This window comes from Pseudophryne corroboree, chromosome 1, assembly GCF_028390025.1.
Source record: "Pseudophryne corroboree isolate aPseCor3 chromosome 1, aPseCor3.hap2, whole genome shotgun sequence".
Lineage (NCBI taxonomy): Eukaryota > Metazoa > Chordata > Amphibia > Anura > Myobatrachidae > Pseudophryne > Pseudophryne corroboree.
In genome coordinates this window covers 463,308,064-463,325,999 of record NC_086444.1, presented here as the reverse complement: position 1 = coordinate 463,325,999, position 17,936 = coordinate 463,308,064, and the positions used below count along the sequence as shown (strand labels likewise).

General features: G+C 43.0%; 1 protein-coding gene across 2 annotated transcripts in view; it reads right to left on the bottom strand.

Moving 5' to 3' along the window:
- Nucleotides 1–1,153: 1,153 nt before the first annotated feature.
- The window catches only part of LOC134903597 (uncharacterized), a 29,477-nt gene continuing 12,694 nt past the window's right edge, over nucleotides 1,154–17,936 (bottom strand). For both annotated transcript variants that reach the window (XM_063914489.1, XM_063914480.1), the window contains 5 exons: nucleotides 15,425–15,729; nucleotides 6,902–7,083; nucleotides 6,562–6,734; nucleotides 2,603–2,817; nucleotides 1,154–2,489 (listed from right to left, as the gene is read on the bottom strand). In XM_063914489.1, the coding sequence (XP_063770559.1) occupies nucleotides 2,251–2,489; nucleotides 2,603–2,817; nucleotides 6,562–6,734; nucleotides 6,902–7,083; nucleotides 15,425–15,729 (1,114 nt within the window). In that variant the 3' untranslated portion in view covers nucleotides 1,154–2,250. The remainder of the gene's footprint in view (nucleotides 2,490–2,602; nucleotides 2,818–6,561; nucleotides 6,735–6,901; nucleotides 7,084–15,424; nucleotides 15,730–17,936) is intronic.

The following is a 17,936-nucleotide window of genomic DNA, read 5'->3' as shown; positions in this document are numbered from 1 at the left end:
GGGAGAATATGTGCCGGTATGTCGGGATTCCATCGCCGGTATACTGTGCGCCGGGATCCCGACATTCGGCAAACTGAAGATCACCCCTTCACCTTATACACTAAGTCACTCCCACATGTGGGTAGCCTCATTTTATACTAGTTCCAGCAGTAGTGCACTGCTCAGCAATAAACTTCAATCTGCTTACCACTGCAGTTCTCAGATACTGTGAGGCAGCAACATATCAACAGTGAGACCTTCCTTGAAGCTCCATATGAAGGGGTCATGAGATGCACTGTGGAGGTCTGGTGGCTGAAGGAGTGTGGGGTATAGCTACTGCATGCGTAGGGCTGGATACACACTGAAAGATCATCTGCAGATGATTTGGCCATACACACTGCCCAACCTTTAATGACTGACTTCACAACTGGGTGTGCATTTACATGCAACCACCCAGTTGCATTGTCAAGCCCTGCCGGACCATATATATATATATATATATATATATATATATATATATACATATATATACATATATATATACATATATACACACACACACGGATATAGCTGCAGATATGAGGCATCTGATGTGCTGCCTGGCTATTGCGATATGTACACCATCATTCTGACATATCAGGGGTACACCAAGTCCGTTGAACCAGCAATATTAATTCAATTGACTGTCCAATAGATTGGCCACTGTGTACCCACCTTGGGACTTACACTGTGTATAAACACTCCCTCTCCCCTCCCCTCCCCCCGTAGCTACTGTATTCTGCCTCCTGTGTGAAATTTTTTTACTATATCGTGTGCCAAAAGCATTTCCATGACACACTAGCTATTTGTTGCTGCAAGCATTCTGCAGTCAGTCCCATTTTGACTTTAAATGTAAATACTTTATTTTTTTTATTTTTTAAGGAAGCACAAACATTACAATATAACAGCAGATGCAATTTGTAGGATGTGATAGAAAGGACACTGAAAAAAAAGCTACATTACAGACCGTACAAGAACTAAAGGAGATAAATGAGAAACATTGTAATGGACACAAATAGAACACCCACAGGAATAAATGTGTGATATACTGTGACAATTTAAATATCAGGCTTGGGTCACAATTTCTAAATTTTTATTACAAAAATATAGGCAAGACCAGCTGGTTTTGCAGTCAACTCCCTCCGTAAATTTTACTCTGCTCTAAATAGTATAAAAACAGAACAAACATTTAACTAAATATGTTGAAAAAACAGCAAGTTTTTAAAGCATCCCCATAATAAAAAAGGGTGGGTTGAAAAGGCTGCACATAGACTCTATGAATCAAATGTTTAAACATAATGAAAACTCCTAGTCACCTCCTCTAAAATGGACACCTGCACACTGAGATATTTTAACTATGAGGAATGGTGGGCTGCACTACTTATACTGTAGGTGAGGCCACCTTTGATATATATAATGCTGGGTACACATTAGTACAGGCATGTCCAAACTGCGGCCCTCCAGCTGTTGTGAAACTACATATCCCAGCATGCCCTGACACAGTTTTGCTGTCAGAGAATGCTAAAGCTGTGTCAGGGCGTGCTGAGATGTGTAGTTTCTCAATAGCTGAAGTGCCGCACTAGTAGATATATCTGCATATATATGTATGGACGGCCGGGCATTGTGTTGAGCAAACACACTGCCTGATCCATCGGGACTGACATCATCAACTGTTTGGGTGTTAACATGTGCCTGCCCATTCATTGACCGCCCATAGACACAGCGATGCACCAATAAAATCGACAGATATATTGGTAGTCGGCTGTACTGCAGGGCCAACGGACAGCATTCACAGATATATCGTTCGTACACACTGGCTGACTGACCCACAATATATGGGCCATTCAACAGAACGGCTGATATATCAGCCAGTGTGTACCCAGCATAAGAAGACATAAGTTAACTGAGCTCAAACCACTGGAGTTTGTGTTTTAGTGTATGTATATTTGGATACAAATACTATACATAGGTTGTGTGTCTCAATGTTAGTGTCAGTAGTAGCATAGTGTTATGCGGTGTGTTAGATGATTTGGGCAGAGAGATGTGACACTGAACATATATATATATATATATACTTTTTTCCATCAGCATCTAGCCCAGTTTTGGACAATACAAAACTATCCAGAAACTACATTATACAGAGGGATGGTCCTTTAAGTGTCATAGTCAACATCTATGTTCCAACTTCAAGAAACGTTACAAACGGTAAAGATGTAAAAAAAACAAAACATACTATGGTCGGCCAAAACCAGGTGAATTCAGAATACCAAATTCTAAGTTTTCTTTGAATTCTTTGTAACCTTTGGAAAATGGAAGTCTAAGCACATTGCCACAAGTGTTAGCCTCTGGATAGTTTGACGATCCATCAATAAATTCAATGGATGGCTGTGGGTCAAGTCCTATTGGTGGAATATGGTTTACGCCAGTCACAAACAACAGTATATCTTGTAGCTTGGTTCTGCATTCTCTCTCTGAAATAGTGAAACCAAATAAAAGCAAATGTTATCATCAACTTAAAAATCATTAGTACCGGCATTTGCACTTTTGCATATATGTAAGCATGTGAAAATAAAAGTATACTAACCTTCACAATCCAGAATAAAGTCTCGCCAGTAGCAAATAATTCTCTCTTCACGAATCCTTGCATTACTACCCACTGGACTATAGGATATTTTGAAGAGATGAGACACGACATCGGATGTCATAACATCCTTTTTCCATATAAATGCTTTTTTAAATAAATCCGGATGCGCATTCATTGCGTCAAGCACACCCAATGTCTTCAGTCCCTCTTTAAATCTAAAATTAAAACATTTAAATCAATAGAATATTGGGACATTAACAAATCGCTACAGATAAACTATAGGTAGTCCTTCTGGACTCCGGAAGGATGAAATGAAAGATCTAGGGGCAGTTGTGGAGGCTGCTGCAGGTGCCAAAATGCTGCTGAGCCCGCTCTAATGTAGCTCCGACCCCCACCATGGCAACGGAGCTACTGCTGTATGTTTATACTGGCCATGTTTCCCTGCATCTAAAAACCTCACATAAATGCTTGGTTTACCTTTTATTTAGCCAGTCTCACGCGGGGGCCATAGCGGGACCCCACAGGAGGGTTCTGCCCTCCACACTATGCTGTCAGCTGCACAGTAAACCAGGGGGTCACTCCTAGCTGGGCCCCCGGTTGGTACTCACCACTGACGATCACCCTCTGATGCTAAACTAACGCTGCCTGTTTACTTAGGTAAAATCTACACAAAATTGTGTGTGAAGTCTAAAACAAATCGCTGGACAAGCAGTGTGTTTTATGGTATCTTCAGTTTCTGGTGTCCAGTTTTAGTCAATTACATTGAGATTCCCTTATTTATGGGAGACATCAGTCAAATAGAGACAGATTATAAGGACGGCATAGCTCAATATCTGTGCATGCTTTGGTATATTATAGAATAAAGAGTTAAATTTAAACAAAATAAAAAATTGCGTGATTAACCCATCCTACAAAGTTTCTGAGCCCATTCTGGTTAATCAAAATTAGGAGAAAAATGGTGTGGGTACCAGTCTTATTTCTTTACAGTGATACTAGAGATTACAGCAATCCTACACCAGCAGCTTTGAACTTTTAGAACCACAAGGGCCAGCATGTAATGGGCCTATGGTACCTGTACCCAGACTCTAAAGTACTAGTCTAAAATTAAAATAAAAAAAAGATTTGAAATTGATTGAGGATTTAGTAAATATGTGATTTGTAAAATAACACTCAAATTTTTGAAACACTCCAAAAACAAATTGATATTTAGTAAATTTCTCTTACATCCTAGAGGATGCTGGGGTCCATATTAGTACCTTTAAGACTTTAATAGTGTGGGCTGGCTCCTCCCTCTATGTCCCTCCTACCAGACTCCGTTTAGAAAATTTGCCCGGAGGAGCCGTTCACACCTAGGGGAGCTCTATAGAGTTTTTCTAGTAAAGTTACTTTTTAGAGTTTGTTTTTGTACAGGAGGCTGTTGGCAACAGCCTGCCAGCAGGGGGGGAATAACGGGGGAGGAGTGTCCGCCCTGCGGGGTCTGAGCCACTGTCTCCACTGACTGGACATTGAGCTCCAGAGGGTATAGATCGCTCCCCGCCGCAGGGGAATGCTCACCCCAGCAGCAGGCCACCACCCCCTTGCAGAGCTGAAGTGTGGCGAGGGAGTCACCGCCACCACCTAACAAGCAGGGGGACGGTGTGAAGATGGCGGCTTCAGGGTAGGAGCGCAGTATTAAGTGCGCTCCCGGACGGCTCAGCGGTACTTTACTGCAGCGCTGTGAGGAGCATCCTGAACGCTCTCACTCTTCGGGAGGACCTTCTGGAACAGGGTCCATTCACTTATCAAGACTTACCACGACTACGTTTAACGACATGGAGGTTGAACACCAGATATGAGCTCGTAAAAGGCATTCCGAACAAGTTTATTCCTACCCTGATACAGGCTAGGAAAGGAGAAACGTCTAAACATTACCATTGCATTTGGAAAAAGTATGTATCTTGGTGTGAATGCAAGAAGTTTCCTACAGTGGAATTTCAACTGGAACGGTTTCTCCTCTTCCTGCAAGCAGGTGTGGATATGGTCCTGAGTTTGGGATCCATAAAGGTCCAGATTTTGGCCTTATCCATTTTCTTCCAGAAACTGGCTTCCCTCCCTGAGGAACAGACTTTCTTGAAAGGAGTTCTGCACATCCAGACTCCCTTTGTGCCACCTATGTCACCATGGGATCTTAATGTGGTGTTACAGTTCCTCCAATCGGATTGGTTCGAGCCTCTACAGGAGTTTGAAGTCAAGTTTCTCACGTGGAAGGCTGTCACTTTGTTGGCCTTAGCTTTTGCTAGACGTGTGTCGGAGTTGGGGGCTTTGTCTTGTTAAAGCCCCTTACTTAATCTTCCGTGAAGATAGAGCTGAGCTCCGGACACATCAGCAGTTCCTTCTAAAGGTTGTGTAGGCTTTTTGTATCAACCAACCTATTGTGGTACCAGTCGCTACTACTGACTCCTCTATTTCGTCATAGTCCTTAGATGTTTCAAGGTCTCTGAAAATCTATGTGAAGAGGACTGCTCGTCACAGAAAATCGGACTCTGTTCTGTATGATCCCAAGAAAATTGGGTGTACTGCTTCTAAGCAGACGATCTCTCACTGGATCAGAGTCACTATCCAGCATGCATATTCTACTGCAGGATTGCAGTGTCCCAAATCTGTTAAAGCCCACTCTACTCTAAGGTGGGTTCTTTCTGGGTGGCTGCTCGGGGTGTCTAGGCTTTACAACTTTGCCGAGCAGCTACTTAGTCTGGGTCTAACATGTTTGCTACGTTTACAAGTTCGATACTTTGGACAGTGAGGGCCTAAAGTTTGGTCAATCAGTTCTGCAGGTCCTCCGCGCTCTCCCTCCCGTTCGGTGAGCTTTGGTACATCACCATGGTACAAATATGGACCCCAGCATCCTGTAGGACGTAAGAGAAAAATAGGATTTTAATACCTACCGGTAAATCATTTTCTATTAGTCCGTAGAGGATGCTGGGGACTCCAAAAGAACCATGGGGTAAAGACGGGATACGCAGGAGGCATGGGCACACTATAAGAGACTTTGAATGGGTGTGAACTGGCTCCTCCCTCTATGCCCCTCCTCCAGACTCCAGTTATAGAACTGTGCCCAGGGAGACGGACATTTTGAGGAAAGAATTTACTGTTTAAACACGGTGAGCGTCATACCAGCTCACACCTCAAACATGCCGCAGAACGTGGCATTCAATAGAACACCAGCTGACGGCATGAAAAATATACAGCAATATGCTGACCGAAAATGTAACAACCTGTGTAAACACAAACAAAAATAGCATACCGCATGCCATGGCATGAATAACATCAGCAACGGACTGACTGAAAAGAAAAACAACATGAGTGTAACCATAACCGATAACTGCAGATACAGTACGCACTGGGACGGGCGCCCAGCATCCTGTACGGACTAAGAGAAAAGGATTTACCGGTAGGTAATTAAAATCCTGTTTTACCCTCTAGAGCCGTGGTACCCAACCGCGGTCTCAAGTACCCCCAACAGTTAATATTTTCCAGGTCCCCTCACAGGATTGCAAGTGAAATAATTTGGTCCACCTGTGGGTCTTTTAAAATGTGTCAGTGAGTAATGAATACACCTGTTCAACTGCTTGGTGACCTGGAAAACACGAACTGTTGAGGTTACTTGGGGACAGAGCTTGGGAACCACTGCTCTAGAGGGACTTTTGTTCATTGCAATTTACCAACACTAAATTTTAATATACATTTTTTCTACATTTTGCACACATTTAAATAGTTACGCTGTTTATCTCCAAAAAAAAAAAAAGAAAAAAAAAAAAAAAAAGGTATTTTCTTTTATGCAGCTAATCTTTATAGCATACAGAAGCAACTGGTTATGCATTCTACTCAACACTAAAGTATTCTATAAAGTCAGTATAATCCGACTGGAAAATCCAACAATTAAATAAACGTGGCATTATTTAAACTTTAAATGTAATAACCTCTCTTCAGAATGCATTGTTCTATCCCGTAGATACCAATGCAAGTAGTCTTGGACAATTTGGTGTTTGTCGTCAACTGTTTTAATTACACGGAGACAGCCAGCAAGATTAAGGAGCAGGTTATTTTCATACAACACGTCTTGAAGATTCTCAACTGAAGTAGCATTCATAATCTGAAATTTAAAAAAATATAAATGGGTAAATCTATAGGTCAACATGACATTACTAAATGTGAGATAATGAAATCACGACTCAAAATGAATATACAAAAAATAAAAATAAAATCATTGACACATAATTAAAAATAAATGCAGTAATTAAATTAACATTATGTATATACCTTCTGCATAATTTCTTTTGCTTCCACATCTACAAGATCTTGTAATACAAGTGGAGTATTTTTCCAGCCATATGTTAGAGCATTGTATAAGACAGGAGAAAAAAAATTTGGAGCGGGTCCACCGTGCACCAGTGATAGTGAAATGGATAAACCAGCCAGATAATACTCATCATTCCGCAAAGCTGAAAAACATTAAAAAAGTGCATAAAAAAAAAATAAATAAAAAAAAAAAAAAACCACACATACACACCAAAAAAATACACGTGATTTTGGTACTTACCGGTAAATCCTTTTCTTGAAGTCCGTAGGGGATACTGGGATGGCGAATTACAGCGGGGTATAGATGGTTCTATTTGAGGTGGTGCACTTTAAATTTTTTCAACCTAGTGTGTGCTGGCTCCTCCCCTCTATGCCCCCTTTCATCAGACCAGTCTCCATAACTGTGCCCGAAGGAGACGGAACATGCCTCAAGGAGGAGGAAAAAACAGAATAGAAGAACAGGAGAAACTGAGCAACATAACTTAAAAAGTAAAACAAAAAAATAGCGAAAGCAACGCGCATACGCTGATGCACAACAACACAAACAATATGCAGAAAAGAAAGCACAGAGGTGGGCGGCCTGTATCCCCTATGGTCTTGGAGAAAAGCATTTACCAGTAAGTACCAAAATCCAGTTTTAACTAGCATCCATAGAGTATACTGGGATGGTGAATTACAGTGGGGACATGCCAGAGCTCTCATTACGGGTGGGTGTGTGCCGAGATCCATGCAAAACCAAACTGAGCGCCCGACGCCAAGGTATCAAAACAATAGAATTTAACAAAAGTGTGGGCACTGGACCAGGTAGCAGCCCTACGCAACTGCAAGGCAGAGACTCCACGAGCAGCCGCCCAGGAATATCTCACCGACCTAGTGGAATGGGCGGTGACAGACTGTGGCAAAGGTAAGGACACAAATGAATAAGCCTGTTGGATAGTGAGTTTTATCCAATGGTTTGCTTCGAAGCAGGACAACCAATCTTGGTGGCCTCATACAAAACAAAGGAGTATCTGACTTCCGGGTACGAGCCATTCCGTTGACATAAATGCACAACGCTTGCACCATATCCAAACTACGAGGCGTGGAGGAATCGGTTACTACCTGAACTACAATAGGTGGATTTATGTGAAATGCCGAGACAACCTACAAGTCCTGAGTTCTGCACGATCTTCGTGAAACCCAAGATTTTCAGGACAAGGCCCCCCAATTCAGAGAGTCGCCGCGCAGAAGCAAGAGCCAACAAGGTGAGAGTCTTCCAAGCAAATACTTGGACTCCGCCTGCTGCAATGGTTGTAGAAAATCCAACACCAACTGTGAGATCCCAAGGGGTCGTAGGATATACAAAAGGTGGTTGCAAGTGGAGCACACCCTTAAGAAAGGTCTGAACCTCCGAGATCTAGGCCAACCATTTTTGTTAAAAGACTGACAAGGCAAAACGACCCAATTTGAAAACCGCTGGCAGATAACGATGACTGACACCAGGAGACATACATCTTCCATAGCCGATGGTAGTGCCGTGATGTGACATCTTTCCTAGCATGGAGCAGTCGGGATAACGGCCTCTGGAATGCCCTTCCTGGCTAAAATCTCCCTCTCAACTTCCACCCCGTCAAACATAGCCGCTGTAAGTTTGGATAGACGAATGGGCCTTGCTGAAGATCTTATCTCAGCGTCAATGGCCAGGGGTTGGCTACCAACAGGGAGAAGAGATCTGCGTACCAGGCCCGCCAAGGAGATTAAAATTGCCTGAACCTTTTCCCTCTAAGATTCGTGGTACTAGAGTGAATGGAGGGAACAGATAGATCGTCTAAAAGGTCCAGGGCGTAAAAAATGCATCTACAGCTGTCGCCTGTGGGTCCCTTGTCCTTGAGCAGTAACACTGAAGATGCGTGTTGTGTCGGGATGCCATCAGATCTGAGGCCAACCCCATAGGGATACTATCTGACAGAAGAATTGAGGGTGGCGACCCCACTCTCTCCGGGTGGAGATCTTGCCGACTGAGGAAATCTGGCTCCCAGTTGTCCACTCCCAGAATGAATATGGCAGACAGTGCCGTGGCATGTCACTCTGCCCAAAGGAGGATATTGGTGACTTCTCATAGCCACCTTGCCTTTGGTTCCGCCTTGTCGATTGATGTAGCCCACCGTGGTGGCATTGTCTGCTTGTACTTGAGTGGCGTGATTTTGTAACAGGTGGAAGGCCTGAAAAAGGACATTGTTAATCGTCCTTAGTTCAAAGATGTTTATGGGGAGGATGGTTTCGTATGGTAACCACTTTCCCTGAAACTGAGCCACCTGAGTCACTGCTCAACAGCCCAGTCATGCAGCAGGCTTGGCCAATTTGGAAGCAGGCTGACGGGCAGCCCAAGAAAGTTTTGGTTTTGACTTTGAGGATTTGGAAGCGCGAGCTTGTCTCGGGTACGCCTGACCATTTTCTTTACCTGGAGGTCGAAAGGATCGCAAAGTTTTACTCTTAGCCTTCGGAGCCGAAGGATTAGTACTTTGGAGACTTGCAGTCTTGGCAGACACCAAGTCAGTCACAATCTTGTTCCAATCTTACACAAATATTATAACCTCCCTTAATAAGGGAGCACCTCAAAGGTCTTCTTAGAGTACAGGTGCACCCACAAGGACCGTAAACACCGAATCCGGTGAGCCAGTATGGACGTGGTAGACGCTTTGGCCGCCATAACACCTGCATCAGAGGCTGCCTCATGAATGTAATGGGAGGCTCTGATAATACATGATAGACATTGTCTGGCATTATCTGGAAAATTCTGAGGTAGCTCTGCCTCAACTGCTTGAACCCAGGCTTCAATACCTTTTGCAGCCCGAGAGGCTGACAAAGTGGGACTATGTACAGCACCAGCAAGAGAGTGTAAATAGACTTAAAGCAGCCCTCCACACACTTATCCGTCAGTTCCTTCAGAGAGGTGACAGTAGTGACAGGCAGAGTAGATGACACAAGACGGGCCACATGCGAGTCCACTGGTGGAGGTGTTTCCCACTTGGTACTTAACTCTGCGGAGATAGGATAATGAGCTAGCATCTTTTTAGACAGGGAAAATTTCTTTCCTGGAGACTCCCAGGATTCCTGACGTATGTCAATTAAATGGTCAGAATGTGGCAAGACTAATTTAGTAACCTTCCGACGTTTGAACTTATCAGGTTGCTTAGACGTATCTGGAGGGTCAGTCTCATCATCAATCTGAAGAATCAGTTTGATAGCCTCCACTATATCAGGAACATCAACCTGCGTCACAGATTCCACATCAGAATCAGCTGTATTAGTGTCTAAGGGATCAGTATATTCCCCAACCCCATCGGATGAAGTATCCGAAACATGAGTAGATTGTGAGGAAGAAATGGCCCACTTAGATGACCCTTTGGTACCAGTAGGGCAAGGGTTAAGCTTTTAACAAAGGACTGATTTAATTGCTGTAAATGAGTAGACAGTATCTGCCCATGGCGAACTAACTACAGGGACAATATGTGGCTGTAATGGCACAGGAGGTCCCACAGGGGGTGTAAGTCGTGTTACAAGCGTAGTCAGCAAATTTGAAAAATCAGCCCAAGGTGATTCTTGGTGTGCCACCGGTGCTGCAGGCTGACTGGGGGATGCAGAACACCCAATACCTGAACCCTCAGCTGATATATTTTCCTCAGGTAAAACCATGGCGTCAGCACTGCCTGATGCATGAGCGTACGCGGAGTTCCCGCACTGTGCAGCAGACATTGAGAATGTAGCCATAGGGCGTGACAGAACAATATAGAAAGACAAGCACAATACCCGACAAAAACCACCTATGGTATGTGACTGCAAATGCTGAGCACAAACAGAGGATTTAAGAGGTATGAGGTGACTGAAATACACAGATAAAAATACAAAAAACAGTATATCCTGTGGAATACTATATGGTATACGAGACCCTGATGCACTTAGCCCCCCCAGGGTACAGAATATAGTGATAGCAATATGTGCGACATACACAGAATGGAAACCACACAGCAGCTATAGGCACACACAGTCACATGTACAATGTAGAAATTATTACATAACAATAAAACTGCACTGGATTAGTAATAGTACATATACATGTATGAATACAGATATAACAATGCACAGTAAACAATGGATGTATATCACAGGATACTTGTACTAAATATTCATACTAAACGACATGTAGAATACTTAAGTGTCCCGTAAATGCACAGCGCTCATGAGACAGGCGGCTTTACAGAGGAGACAGTGCCAAGCAGTCCCAGAATCAGCGCAGCTCTGTGAAATGGTGCCCAAACGCTGACAGGGAGTGAAGGAGAGATGCAGCTTCAGGGCGAGAACACCTGCTGTAGATGGCGCCTGGAGCTGGGGGATGGGCTACAGGTCAGTGCCTTATGCACTCTGCAGGACTTTACCACCGGGTACTATGGATCCTATAATAAACTGATTTTAGTAAATCCAACATGTGCTCCTTGCCCTGGTGGATATAGTGGGGTCCCTGCACGGCCAGAGTGACCACGCCGGAAGCATGGTCCATCTGCTGGGACCGCATCTGGATCACGATTTCAGTGGGTCCCACCTGGGGAACCCTCTTCCCTCCTTCATGAAGTGCGGCCACGTGATCCAAGAGAGCAGCAGCGGTGATGTGTACCTTATGGGAACCAGAGCGCTTCCGCTGCAAGTACCCGGCAACCAGGGCACAGGAGTATGCAGCGCCGCTGGGGGAGGTGATTGAGCCGTAGCTCGGAATGTCAGTGATATCCATGGCATCTAGTGCCTGTGCTGCGGCCCTTGAAGTCTTCTTTCTTCTTAGAAAAGCTCTTATTAGGGCTGCCTAATGCAGCCCATCCTGTTAGCAGCATGCACTGCAGGCACCAACTTACAAACTGAGCTCCAGTGCCTGGAAGCGGGGATATACAGGCGGCGGTGCAGTGCATCCTGGGAACAGTCAAAGCGGTGCCTCGTATCAAGATCCAACTCTACACCCCCTATGTTATTCCCTGTGGAATACCAGTGTACCCCCCTGCAGAAACAGTTTCTAGTGTTGCTTCAATCTTATGGTGTGAGGAGTCTTTTAAAGAAGTAGCCCCCGGGAGTGGAAGTGCAATCTTTAGAGAGACGAGAAACTGAAGAGTCAACCGTGGGTGGATTTTCCCAAAGCTTCCTGTCTTCAGGAGGAAAGAGAAAAGACAAAAACCTTTTAAGAATCTGGAATTTTTTTAACAGAATGCAATCAAGCTTCCTTAAATTAGGCATTTCGTTCAGAAGACAGAAGACGTTAACACTAGACTTTTGTGGTTTACTGAAATATACAGGTTCTACCAGAGTGTCTTTTTCACGTATTTCCATAACCTCAGTATTGCACAAATGAGTGACTCAACCCCTTGAGAAGGGTCCCCAATTTCCTCCTCCATTCTTAATCCATATCCTCTATATCTGGCATGTCTTCCCCCGTGTCATTCAACTGCAGGACCTGTGGGAACATGCATTTTTGGTGCATTTAGTCTGGGCGGATGAGTAGAGGATTTAATCCACCACTTTTTAGAGACCAATTCCTCCACAGACTGTCTAAGAGCTTGTCTGTTGTGGCCAGGAGCATCCAGTTCTGAGGAAATATCTGTCATGACACCTGTTAAAGTGTACAGCCACACTGGTGTAGACTCTTGTGACCTGCCGTCAGATTATTACCCAGACTCCGTACACTGGTCAAAAATATGTGATCCTTCAGATGTCTGTGTAAACTTATTAGAGCAGTCTTTACAGAATACTTTTCCCTGTCATTCTTACACAGTATAGATGACACACACACACACACAGGAAAAAGTACAGTGTGTCACCCCTGCAAGCAGTAGTAAATAAAACAGCCAACAGGAGAAAGCACATAGTGGGAGAAACCAGCACACTATGAGCTGTGTATAATATAGCCAGGCAGTACTGATTCCGGAGTCACTTAATAGCAACCCCAAGTGTAACCTGCTCCTCCCAACAATTAGCCCCCACTGCATACCACAGTCCCGGGAGACTTGTGAGGTCCGCGCTGGCTCTGGCGTCGCTGTAGCTGAACTCTGTACACGCGGTATGTATAATGGCGCTTGCTGTCCTGCTCTGTAAGCTCTGCCCCTCTGCTATGGTGCGCCTACAGCGGAATCTACACACAGTCTAATAAGGCATAGTAGCTCTATTAGAGAAGTGTGCCTGATCAATGATTTGACGCCTTGTGAACCGGGTATCCCGCTATTCGTGAACCAGTGCATGCTCAACAGTCTTGCATAACTTCAGCTGTTCGGGGGTGTCGGCAGGTTCTGAGGATCCAGCACCAGCCCTCCATACGGCTGCGGTGAGAGATCACCCCATGGCCGATGTCATGGTTACTAGGTATCCGGGGCCATACCTCTCTATAAGGTCTGGACGGGTCCACCCCTCCCCCTAAGTCCCTCGATGCAGACAGGCGCTTGTCTGAAAAATTAGAGAAATATAAAATATTTAAAGGAAAAACAACCCAAAAAACAAACACTGGAGCCCTACAGCATGTGACAAGTTCTGAGGGCATAGTTTTCTAAACTGGTCTGATGGGAGGAGGCATAGAGGGGAGGAGCCAGCACACACTAGGTTGAAGAAATTTAAAGTGCACCTGCTCCAATGGACCCATCTATACCCCACTGTAATTTACCATCCCAGTATACCCTATGCATGCTAGAGAAATTATAATTAATATGAGTAAACCAATTTGAATTTAACGAAAACACCATGTAAAAGTCTAACAATAAAAACCAAAGTAAAGCAATTAGGAGCCTCAAGCAGATATAACAATATACCTGTACCATGAATAGCATATTGGCACATTGTGCTTGACCCAGCGGATGCACATGCCTAGCATTAAAATTGTGTACATACTATCTACAGTTCCTTGAGTAGTATCTTAGGATACGGTGATACCCCTTTTCCACTAGAAGTCTCGGGTCTGACCCCGGGATTTGGAACACGGTTCCAAGCCAGGTCAGACACGAGAAGGACCCCTTTTCCACTATGGGAGCGAACCCGGGAATATCCCGTGTAGGCGCCGTTTACACTGCACCCGGATACAGTTTCTTCTGCCTGGCGATTGGAGATGAAGTTATCTCCAAGCGCCGGGAAAACCGGTAGATCAGGACCCCCGGGACATGGCCTCGTACCCGTTAGGCCACACCACCAATTCCATGCTGCCCACTGTCTTGCTGGGGGCAAGCCCGGCACTCTGGAAGCTGCTGAGCTGCCCCCAGCCTCCGGCACACAATTTCTCTGCCAGCGCTGCTGTCTGCATAGCAGGAGAGACAGCATGCGCTGCCCCCCCCCCCAACCTCGAGACTGCCCGCGAAAACCTGCGGTCAGGGAGGTATGGGATCTTCACATGCTGTAAACGGGTCCCGTGTCGACTGACATGGGTAACTTGTTTACACTACACCTTACACGGGTCATTCCCGCGTCCTACCCTGGTAGGATTCCCAGATCACTTGACCCGGGTTTTTTCAGAGGGAGACGTTTCCACTAGCCAAAAAACACGTGTAAATGCACACACCCGTGCAAAAACCCATGTTTTTGGACGAGGTGGAAAAGGGGTATAAGTAGCACAGTACAGGGAACACGTACAGAATTTAAACACGTAAATGGATTAGTAGAGGCAAACTTTCTTGAAACCTATACATAGTTTTTCTTAAAATTTTGTATTCCTGTATATTAGGGAGAAACATAATTAAAAACATACACTATAGGACTGCACAGTATGTGATATGGATATATAACTAGTGATATTGTTTATTAGTCTTCTACATTACTCCTCAATCATACCTAGATGCATTTAAAGCCTGGAATATGGTTTTCAATTAGCATTCTTTATATATATTGTATATATGATACAACTGATTTTTTTCTTCTTCCAAACATAAAGCAAGGAAATAACTAACCAATTAAGTTTGACGATCTAAACCAGGGCTCGACAAATCCCAGGGGCCAGGTAGCCATGGCCCCTAGCTTTTGCTGCCTGGCTACCAAATTATGCAAGGAGGGAGAGAGCGAGCAGATTCGTGGGCATGGCTTTATTGCGGCTGCCATTTCATGCACTGGAGTGCATGTGCTGAGTGATCGTCCCAGCCTATGCTGTGTGCAGTTTTCAAACTCCAGCTGCATATAGCTATCCAATAGGGGGGTCTATGTGTGGCCAGGGATTGTGCTTCGAAGGGGGCAGTGATATGGCCAAAAAGCGGAGGATTGTTTACTCGGGGGATTGATTCAGAGGGCTGGTTTGCCTGGGGGGCCCCCTTAGTTGTGTGGGAGGGGAGGTGGTGGCAACAGTAGTGGTATGGCTCCTACACTTTCATCTTTGCTCCTAGTATCTAGAAAAAAAATTGTCAAGTCCAGATGTAAACTTACCAAAAAAAAAAAAAAAAAAGAACATAATGATAATAACAGAGAAAACAAATGGAGAAACCAAAACAAATATAAAAATACCTTGAGCATCACAAGACAATGTCTTTGAATTTTCTGGTCCTTCAAATAATCTGCTGATTTGCAAAAACTGTAGAAGAAGTCTAAAAAATTCCCTCGTTGGGCCACCAAAATCTACAGCTCCTTCTGTATTCCCAAAGGAATCAGTGAAAATTACAGAAAGGCGATTTTCAGGCCTAAATGTTTGCCGCTTTAGTCCACGACATGCTCCGTCCCAGACTTCTCTGCGGTTTATGTTAAACTTTGAAATGCTTTCAGTATCAATCTGTACTGCCAGATTTGACAGAATATCCTTTAGATTGATATCACTACAACACAAAATGTAGATTTAAAATAATTTAGAAGGTCAATTACTAATATCAATATATTTGGCATTCATGAATTACCTTGTACACATACATTAATGTAAAATTACTATCTATCCACACACATGCACGTGATCAGCTTCATTGTAGGCATTGCAGTAACGTGATTGCAAACAGTGTGACCTCATTTGGATGTGCTGGTGCTATCACACATAATTCATGGTGCCTATGAATCCATTACTTTGTGAGCACAGACAAAAATACAGTAGTCAGTCAAATGCCGTGATGCAGCAAAGAGGAGGCTGAGCACACTGGAAACGTGTACCCGATAGGATATTCTAATGCTGAAAGACTTGAGAAAGGTCAACTGAATGGCATAAATTTCTACTTTTAAAAAGGATATATTTGGGTAAGTCTGGTGTGTGTCATCTTCTTACTACTTTTCACATGGACATATATTAAAAATAAAATATAAAACTTACAAAAATATATAATATACATGATATAGCAAGCAGGTTTTAAATGTACAAGAATAAAAACATAAAAGCTTATCTGTCCATCAGAATAATATAATATAATATAATATATATATATATATATATATATATATATATATATATATTGACCAGCACCTATTAGTCAACAGGTATTCAAAAATTCAAAGAAAAATAAATATTGGGTACACATCAAAGACTTAATAAGATCTTCGTGCATACGACCCGCAGTACTTCATGGTAACAAGAAATGGAAAATAAAAAAATGGTGAAAAAAAAGTGTGAATTCTTTTTTCAACACAAACCTATCAATACTGTGCTATTAGGAGTTTTTTTAGGTGCTGCAGTGAGTTCCAAATATAACACTCCTGAGTTTTATAAAAAAAAAATAAAAAAAAATAATACTACGAGCCCAGCAGGGTCCTAGTACATGGAAGCGTGTGGTGGCACTCTACATGACTGGATACAAAACAAAAAAAGGCCCGTTGTGATCAACATTTCAAAGCTGTATTTGTGCATTCTTTTGTCTTGTATCCAGTCGTCTAGAGTGTCGCTGCGAGATAGAGATAGAGATAGAGATATAACTGCAGGGGGTACCTTCAATTATTGTCCATAAAGAAGGAAACCAGGCGGCACTCCAAGGATTTGTTGCAGGCAAAATACTTTATATTAAAGTGACAGTGCAAAATAAATTAGTACAGCATAGTGCAAGGTGGCTTGCACTATGCTGTACTAATTTATTTTGCACTGTCACTTTAATATAAAGTATTTTGCCTGCAACAAATCCTTGGAGTGCCGCCTGGTTTCCTTCTTTATGGACAATAATTGAAGGTACCCCCTGCAGTTCTATATCGTTTGGAGGAGGGCCCCCAGGTGGATGACAGTATGATTGGGAGTGCCATAAAAATCTAAGGATAGATATATATATAGATAAAAAGGGGGAGATTATTGCGCCACTTGTGTACAATTTGTAGTCAAAATAAATAACACTCCCTATGGGTTAATACAGGGCGTCAGCTGTCCCCCAAAACACAGGGATGGTAGTTCCCTGTAGCAAAGGATTAATAACACACGGGGGGTGGGGGATAAAGCGACCGATGGTGTCTTAAAATATTTCAATAAAAGTGGATCTAGGAGATATATAAAAATATGTACTATATTTATAAAGTAATGAGTAACCAGATCGAGTGGATCTATAAAAAGTTAATTAATACATTAAAACAGACAGTTATTAAACAGCTAGACTAAAATATGAGCAGCAAATTTCTTAAAAAAATTGGGATAAAAACAACAGACACTATGCAAAATTAATACCAGTTAAAAATTAGGTCACTGCCAGGTAGCCCAAAGCGTTTCGTCATTCAGACTTCATCAAGGGGTGATGAAGTCTGAATGACGAAACGCGTTGGGCTACCTGGCAGTGACCTCATACCAAGTTAAGTTAAAATTGTTTTACATATTTTAACATACATTTTAATTTGGTATTAATTTGCATTGTGTCTGTTTTACTTTTTATCCCAATTTTTTTAAGAAATTTGCTGCTCAAATTTTAGTCTAGCTGTTTAATAACTGTCTGTTTTAATGTATTAATAAATTAACTTTTTATAGATCCACTCGATCTGGTTACTCATTACTTTATAAATATAGTACATATTTTTATATATCTCCTAGATCCACTTTTATTGAAATATTTTAAGACACCATCAGTCGCTTTAT